Source organism: Elgaria multicarinata, chromosome 5 (assembly GCF_023053635.1).
Source record: "Elgaria multicarinata webbii isolate HBS135686 ecotype San Diego chromosome 5, rElgMul1.1.pri, whole genome shotgun sequence".
NCBI lineage: Eukaryota > Metazoa > Chordata > Lepidosauria > Squamata > Anguidae > Elgaria > Elgaria multicarinata.
The window spans coordinates 130564838-130573933 of record NC_086175.1 but is presented as its reverse complement, the minus strand read 5'-3'; the positions used below and the strand labels follow the sequence as shown (position 1 = coordinate 130573933).

Here is a 9096-nt window from a genome sequence, read left to right as displayed (position 1 = left end):
GCTTGTTTTCTGTGCGCACCGCAGGGTGTAATGAGCTCACTTTCCACCCTGCTCCTTATTGGAAATCCTCTTCCCCCCCCTCTCCTGCCTTTTCTAACCCAAGTATGAAGGGTTAGCGTGAACCTAATACAGAGACCCTTTTCTCACCACTTTAAGAGACCTATGGATTTACATGGACAACTCCCCAATTTTTTGGAACGTTGCACAAAGGGGGAAAGGCAGGACAAAAGGGACACAGGATTTCACTGCGCTCACGCAACGGCGAAATATACTTTCTGGTCCGTGGGGGTTGGGAGAGGGGGGGTAGAATGATGATGGTAACAGTAACGGGTGAGAAAGTCAATTTTTTTTAAAAATAAAATAAAATAAAAGGATGTTGCATGAATTACAGTGCAACTGTATTATCACTCCACCCCAACTTTGTTCATGATCATTTATGTTCTTTGTTTTTTTGTTTTTTAAAAAAAGGATTGAGTACAACACAGTCTGGTACGCGGCCACAAAAGAGTAGCGTTCTTTGGCAAGAAGTCAGCGCATCGACCCTCTCTGTCACCTTCTGCCCATCTCGCTCTGTCTCATGAAATGGATGTTGTTAGCGCTGTCTGAGAGTTCAGGATACTGCTCCACCGAGATCACAAAGTAGCCATCGTAGCCCTGAACCCGCCCTGTGGTGAGCAATTGCTGCTTCTCCCCTTCTGTCCAGGACCGGGTTCCCTCTTCCCCATCCCGCAGTCTCTGCTGCTCCCGCGCCCAGGCCTGGGCCACGGCACGTTGCCTGGCCAACTCCAGCACGCGGGTCTTCTCTTCATCCAAGCTGGTCCCGTACCGGGTGTTTAGACACAGTGCTCCGTGCTGGAGCTGGATGTCCGTGTAACGTCTAGTCCTTCCGTTGAGCACTGTGTTGATTTGGGAGACCGTGACGTTGACCCCATTCTCCAAGGTTCGCCTCCCACCGCTGAGGCCCAAGATGGACAAGTCACTGTCGGATGGCCCTTGCTTGACAAAATAGTGCGTGTCCACACCCTCGATAGTGAAGTGCAAATCCTCCAGGTAGTGAGCGTTGTTCAGGATGGCTGCAATTCTCCGCCCGTCCTCATTGGCTGTGCTGATGATGTCGGTGGCTACCCTTCCATCTTTCATGGCAAATTTGACCCCCTTGCCGATGACGGATCCTCCCGAAGCAAAGTTATTGTTCTCCTTGATTTCATGGCATCCGGCGATGCTTGAGCTGTAGATCTGTTCAAAGCGCTCCAGGGTGACGAAAGCCTTCAGCTGCTTCTGTACTTCACACTGCACTCCCAAAATCGACTGAGGAGTGGCAGGGAAGAAAGAGGTTAAGAAAGAGGGAAACTCGTGTTAGCAATATGTGCGCATTGAATGAGAAAAACCCCAAGGAAGAGTCTTGTGGAATCCTAAAGACTAACAAATTTAGGCTGCAATGCTATGCACTTCCATGGGAGTAAATCCCACTGAAATCAGTAGGACTTACTTCCAAGTAGACATTCATAAAATTGCATTGTATTGCATTTTGTGCATAAGCTTTCTTGGACTTATTTTTCATCCCTCTGAGGTGTCACAAGATTCTTCTAAGTTTTTGTTGCAACAGACTAACATGGCTACCCCTCTGGAAAATGTCGAGTGAAACATATCAATAACATTTTAGCATGATAGAAAGATAACTAAAATTTATAGGGTGACCCTATGAAAAGGAGGACAGGGCTCCTGTATCTTTAACAGTTGAATGGAAAAGGAAATTTCAGCAGGTGTCATTTGTATATATGGAGAACCTGGTGAAATTCCCTCTTCATCACAACAGTTAAAGCTGCAGGTGCCCTGCCTTCTTTTAAATCTGGTCACTCTAGTATAGCTCCTGCAGCTTTAACTGTTACGATGAAGAGGGAATTTCACCAGGTTCTCCATATATACAAATGACACCTGCTGAAATTCTGTTTCTATGCAACTGTTAAAGATACAGGAGCCCTGTCCTCCTTTTCGTAGGATCACCCTACCTAAAAGCAATCAGCTCCAATCCTTTGGGAAGGGCAGGTAATGTATTCAGTAAAGGAATAAGTACATTTGGGCTTGCTTCAGCTTGTTCCAATAGGATGCCCTCGTATCCTACTGGAACCTGTTGTAGCCACATCAGTGTAAACCTCTGGTGAGTTTGCATATAACACAAAGCCCTAATTTAGCATTACGTGCAGAAGCAAATATGTGCCTGTGCAAAGTGTTGGGCTCAAGTACTCAGTGAACACTTCTTCTCTTGCATGGCTACGAGGAGGAATAAACTAAAACTTAATTTCACTTCAGCAGATTCATGGCCTGTCATTATTTTTTTTTTTGACAAAGGAACTGTTTAAACAAACCAACTTCAAAACCTGGATTGTTTGGCAGCTATTGTTTCGATGGGAGCACCTACTTATATATTTGAAATACTTGCCCCGTGCCGTATTAAGTGTTTCTAAGGGCCAAAGTAGACATGATATTGGGAGATCAATCTATAGGATGGAAAACCTGTATCTGCATATAGAACAGACAGCAGTGGCTTTTTTGTGGTGGGATCGATCATGAAAATGATACAGGGGGAAAGGATGAACTCATTCTCCACTGATAGTTCAATCACAATTGGACCCAATTCATGGATCTTCCATTTCATGTCTAGTTTGGCCCTAAATTAACACCATGAGGTGACCGCATTTTCTCCAAGGCTTAAACTGTGACAATCCTAAAATGCTCCTAACCCCTTTACCAAGAGTTTCTGTATGGTACCGTGGAATGTTATCAAGAGCACCACTGTAATCATAATTAAAAAAACCACACTTCTCTGTTATCTCAAAATAAGTCCCGCGCCTTTGAAAAGCTGCTTAATTTTAAGATCTAACGACCTTGAATACACCCTTTTAATAATAAAGTAATGCATTTGGGAAGAGTGCTTTCTTCTGGGGAAGAAAAACAACTTGTGGGCTCTGTGGCTGGGAAAATAAAAGGAAGGGATGCAAACAGATTATGCAGAGTTCAAAGAGACAGAGTATTCTGCCTTTGAAATTTGCTATCCATTCCGTTTCATCTTCCATTATATATTTTCCTCCCTAGATGAACTAGGAAGAAGAGAAATAGAAAATGCTATTTGAGTGAAGACGGTGGGCTTCTGATAATGCCCAAGCTTTCAGCAAACTGTTAAGATAGAAAGGAGTACTAGAAAATCAGAAGTACCATTGATAGAAGATGTGAGTCTGAGATTTGAGTCTGTGTCCCAGCTGAGTCCTGGGCTCAGAGATATTGTGCTTGGTAGAAAGGGATTTATGCTGGGAAATTAGTAGCGGCCTGTGTGTGTTGATTGACATGGCTATCACACCACATGTGAGTGGGTCTCTGATCCAGTTAAGGGTAAATAAGAAAAACATCATATAGCCCTCATTTCAGATGTGAGGAAGAAGAGGCTCCCTCCATCCTATGTCCGACATCTCTGATCCAGCAAGAGGGAGGTTGTTTTTCTTTAAACCTAAGCTTTATTGGATCGGAGACTTTCTCTCCATGAAAGAGAGAATAAATTTGAATAAACTCGGTGAAATGGGAAAAGGGGTGGAAATACTGGTGACCGTATTGCTCCACATCTAGGGAAAGAATGGCTGGGGGCTTGTTTATGTGCCCCATTTAGCCCGTTCTGGCTGCACAGTGGCGCTGCATTGTTTATATGACACAGCTGCTAACTTGTAGCCACATCAGGCTTCTCTCCCGAAGCTACGCTTTTCGTTGTGTTGATTTACTGTGATTTTTTAAGTTATTCCGAGGTCACTAGGTTCTTTCCTCTGTCTGTCAATGGTGGCCTCAGTTTGGGTTGAGCCAGTGGGTATTTCTGGGGATGGATTGAAGCCCAGGGGTAGGTCTGGGTAAGTGTGGGAAGGCAGGGCAGAGGCCAAGCGGTGGCCTCGATGAGCCGAATGTCTGCTGGCGCTGCGGCTCTCCCAGCTGGATGGCCCGCACTCCCTCCTGGATTTATCGTTCCCACCCCGCAGCTGCGATGCTGCGGGGTTTTGTGGGAACCGAGCAGCAAAGCGGCGTCATAAAGACATCCCCCCAGGATGCAGCAAGGAATCGGGAAAGGGCTGAACTGCAGAAGCCATTCTGGCTTCCATGATCCACTCTGGAGTTTGGGCGGAAGGGGACCATTTCAATCCACTCCTCACAAAAACTCCGTGGAGCAGAACTGGGTGGCTCTGCCCGGCCCTACCCTTTGGTTAAGGAAACATTTGTGATAGCACTGTGTCGCTCCTTTTGGTCGGAGGAAAACACTACCAGTACTCCAAGCTGGAAAGAGCGCCACAGTGATATTAGAACATAAGAACATAGGAACATCAGAAGTGCCCTGATGCTGGATCAAACCAAGGGTCCATCTAGTCCAGCACTCTGTTCACACAGGGGCCAACCAGCCATCGGCCAGGGACCAACAAAGCAGGACATGGTGCAACAGCACCCTCTCACCCATGCTCCCCAGCAACTGGTGCACACAGGCTTACTGCCTCGGATACTGAAGGTAGCACACAACCATCAGGGCTAGTAGCCATGGATAGCCTTCTCCTCCAGGAATTCATCCAACCCCCTTTTAAAGCCATCCAAATTGGTGGCCATCACTACATCTTGTGGTAGCGAGTTCCATAATTTAACTCTGCGCTGTGTGAAGAAGTCCTTCCTTTTATTTGTCCTGGATACTGCAGTCATAAAAGCTTCTGCAATTGCACTGGGATACACTTTATTCATCTGTAAAAGGCTGGAAGGCACTGACATGATTGTCCCACAACAAACTTTATGCTCCGGGAAAGAGCGCTGTCCTTGCTAGGAGAATGTACAGAGGTGCTTGGTGGCTATTAGGACTAGTCCTTGGAGAAGCTAGCATTCCACTGGCGATATGCCCTACCCCACCCACCCCAAATGAAAGCATTCTGTAGAATAATCTAGTGATGGCCTTCTAGAAGCTGACAATATAGCAAAGTCAGGCAGAGTTTTCATCCACATTACAGAGGGTCCATCCGGATGGAGAGACCCTAGCACTAACCATTAGAAGGCATTGTCCAACCAATCTGTCTTTTTTCCTTAATGGATTTTTGGTAGTAAGGAAAAAGACAGGAGAGGCCATGGAAAAAACCCGGAGGGTTATGACTGGAGGATGACACGGTCTAGACTCTCCTGTAAATTTCTACAAACGGGGCAGGGTGAGAGTAGGATAAAAGTCCCTACCTTGCTGTTGTCCCACTCTTGGGTTTTCAGCTGGGTGTGGATGAGTTCATAGGAAGGCTCCACAGTGTCGATGTCAGGTTTAGGATATCCGGGGATGACGTTGTGCAGTTGAAACCCAAATGTAAGCAGCCAGCTGTTGACATCTGGAATGGGGGAAGAGAAACCCCAAAGTTACCCATTTTCATCCATGCGGGGACAATTAAGCAGACTGTATTATTATTATTATTATTATTATTATTATTATTATTATTATTTATTTATTTATTTATTTATTTATTTATTTATTTATATAGCACCATCAATGTACATGGTGCTGTACAGATTACACAGTAAATAGCAAGACCCTGCCGCATAGGCTTACAATCTAATAGACTGTATTTCAGAGCTGGAAATCTGGAAGGAGGAAGAGGTCCCTTCCAACTCTGCTATGCTATGATTCTATGATTCTATACTACAGACTTAAAACTGATGTAACCATGCCCTAGGAAATCTGGAAACCGCACTTCTCTGATGTGGGCTAAGAATCTCTAAATTGTCAGTTCCTGCCAGTTACAATCACCAACCTTCTTTGGGGGAGGCCGCAAGAGGTAAGCTGGTATGAAAACCAACCCACGTTTGTAGTGTACTCTCACTACAAGCACTATGAGATTAAATTTTAACCTTTTGTACTCTCAGGGTTGGGATTTATATGTTTGTTTGTTGGCTATGCATCTTGTGGATGATGGAGAACAAAATTATGAGACACCCCCCCCCCCCTTGCAAAGAGTACATACAGTGTAGGATAGGGGAAGAGGTCAGAAAATGGTTTTCAAAGCAGTGTCAAAAAAGAACTTGTCAAGTGGACAAAAAGCAACTGGCTTGAAAAGTTAATCAATTCTTCGTGAGCTGCTATTCTGGAAGGTATATGAAAACATCTGTAAACACAGCCTTCTCTGCGGGGTGTGGGTGGAAGGAGGTCAGAAAGAAACATGTTTTAAAAAGGTCCAGGAGCTCAAAGCGAAAGAGACAGAAGGCACGATCCAGCCGCAACAAAGTTTGCGATTAATCCTCCATTGAAATCAATGGGACTTCAGAGCGCTTAGCTTTGACCAGGCTGCGCCCCAAATATTAAACTGCTGAATGGTGGCAATACTCATTTTTTAAGAGAAAAGTACCTTTCGTGCAACACAGGGTGCATTTTTGCTTCCATCCACAGTAACTTGGCTTGAGCCTGCCAGAATAAATGCATTTGGGGGCTACAGCAAAGGGAATAACCAATGCAGACAGGGGTAATAGAAATGTCGACTCCATCTATCAGAATTTCCCTGCCATATTTCCCTGCAAGGTAGTCAAAAAAATCTCTGCGCTATAAAAGTAAAATTGCAAAAGCATTTCTGCTCCACCATTGGGTCGGCTAAGCAGGCAAAGTTTACAGTGCAATCCTATGCATCTTCAATGCAACTCACTTCCTAAAAAGTGTGTTTAGGACTGCAGGCTTAGTTTCTGTACCACCAGGTAGAATCTTATCTCCCTGCCTCCCATTTGCACCATTTTGGGGGTCTTTGATTCCTCCCATGCCTTTTATTCTCACAACGATTAGGCCACAAATTGTCAAGTCTTCCTTTGAATGAGATCCTTTATCACCCGGCCAAAGCTCTTCTAGAGTGCTGCAACCTTCCCCGTTTCACTACATAAGAACATACAAAGAGCCCTGCTGGATCAGACCGAGGGTCCATCTAGTCCAACACTCTGTTCACACAGTGGCCAACCAGCCATCGGCCAGGGATGAACAAGGCATGACATGGTGCAACAGCACCCTCCCACCCATGTTCCCCAGCAACTGGTGTGTATATGCTTACTGCCTCTGCTACTGCAGGTAGCACATAGCCATCAGGACTGGTAGCCATTGATAGCCTTCTCCTGAAGGAATTTGTCTAATCACTTTTTAAGCAAACTGAGACTCAATCCAGACAAGACGGAGGTACTGTTAGCGGGTGGTTCATCTGTCCGGTGAGGTGATGTTTGCCCTGTCCTGGACGGGGTTGCACTCTCCCTAAAGGATCGGGTCCGTAGTTTGGGGGTGCTCTTGGATCCAGAACTGTCACTTGAGGCACAGGTGAACTCAGTGGCAAAGAGCACCTTTTATCAGCTTAGGCTGATATACCAACTGCACCCTTATCTGGACAGAGATAGCCTAGCTACAGTTATCCATGCTCTGATAACCTCTCGTTTGGATTACTGCAATGCGTTATACGTGGGGCTGCCTTTGAAAACAGTCCGGAAGCTTCAACTGGTAGAAAACAGGGCAGCCCATTTACTAACAGGGACTGGACGGCAAGTTCACATTACGCCAGTCCTTTTCCAGCTTCATTGGCTGCCAGACCAGGTCCGGGCCCAATTCAAAGTGCTGGTATTGACATTTAAAGCCCTAAACAGTTTGGGGCCAGGTTATTTGAAGGAACACCTCCTCCCATATGTACCTGCCCGGACCCTAAGGTCATCTACAGGGGCCCTTCTCCGTGAGCCCCTGCCAAAGGAAGTGAGGCAGGTGGCTACTAGAAGGAGGGCTTTCTCCGCTGTGGCACCCCGGTTGTGGAACGAGCTCCCCAGAGAGGTCTACCTGGCGCCTACACTGTACTCCTTTCATCGCCAGCTGAAGACCTTTTTATTCTCTCAGTATTTTAACACTTAATTTTAACTTAAATTTAAATTTTACTGTTCTAACTCTGTATTTAAATCTTATGTCAATTTTGCTGCGTGGTTTTATCCTGGTTGTGCTTTTTATACTGTATTTTGTAATTGTGCTTTTAACCTGTTGGTTGTTTTATTATGGTTTTAATTTTTGTGAACCGCCCAGAGAGCTTCGGCTATTGGGCGGTATAAAAATGTAATAAATAAATAAATAAGCCATCCAAATTGGTGGCCACCGCTACACCTTGTGTTAGTGAGTTCCATCGTTTAACTATGACCTAATAGGACACTGTCATCTTTTCGGTTCTCTACACCCAGGCATTTAATGATATATGACGGGCATCTGTGTCTGCTCTTTTGAATCAAATTTATTAGGGAAAATATTGTTTATTTAAATTTGGTTTTAGCAGTATTTTTTGTGTGTGTTAGAATTTTTTTTTAGACTGTTTTTTATCATGTTGTATTTTGTATGTCGATGTATTTTTGATGAACTGTTGTAAATTGCCCAGAGAGCTCTGGGCAGTATAGAAATAATGATGATGACGAGGATAATAATAATAATTCCTGATGCTATTCTGTCAGTGCCCCCTTATCCTCTCCTCCCCAATACACATCTGTTCCCATCCTCAAATTACTTATTTCAAAATAATTCCACTGATTCTGGATGAGTTTGGTTTGTTTGGTCAAAGGCTGCAGCTCCCCTGGTCTGGCCTCTGTTCAAGGCATGTGCTACTTGTTTTTTGACAGCCCTTAAATAGCAATTCTCACGGATGAATTAACGCTTAATCGCATTGTTATTTTTTAAAGGGCTTGATAAAAAGGTCATGATTAGAAAGGATTCAGCTGCTACTCTCCTGGAGCAAGGACCCTTAACACTGTTTATTTAGATGCAATTTAGAATCTGGGCTGCCAGCTGATGCACATGATACCTCTGTGCGACTGATGGGAAATTAGAAGGATATTAATCACCCTTTAATCTGCAGAAAAGGATGTGTGAAGGAACAGGGGAAAGTGAGGCAGGGGAGGGGCATCCCTCATGCATATTTCTGGCTTACAGTATTGGGAAGGATTTGTGATATAGCCAGGGAGGCAATGTGACCAGGGCCGTAGCTAGACCTAAGGTTTATCCCAGGTTCGTCCCGGGTTTGTCCCTGCCTGAGCGCTGGATGCCCTGTGTGGCACTTAGATGAA

The 9096-nt window shown here is 44.9% G+C and overlaps 1 protein-coding gene across 1 annotated transcript in view; it reads right to left on the bottom strand.

Moving 5' to 3' along the window:
- Positions 1 to 385: 385 nt before the first annotated feature.
- Positions 386 to 9096, bottom strand: part of TENM4 (teneurin transmembrane protein 4) — a 478872-nt gene continuing 470161 nt past the window's right edge. The window contains exons 29-30 of the mRNA XM_063127306.1: positions 5236 to 5378; positions 386 to 1308 (exon numbers count right to left, since the gene is read on the bottom strand). Of these exons, the coding sequence (XP_062983376.1) occupies positions 550 to 1308; positions 5236 to 5378 (902 nt within the window). The 3' untranslated portion in view covers positions 386 to 549. The remainder of the gene's footprint in view (positions 1309 to 5235; positions 5379 to 9096) is intronic.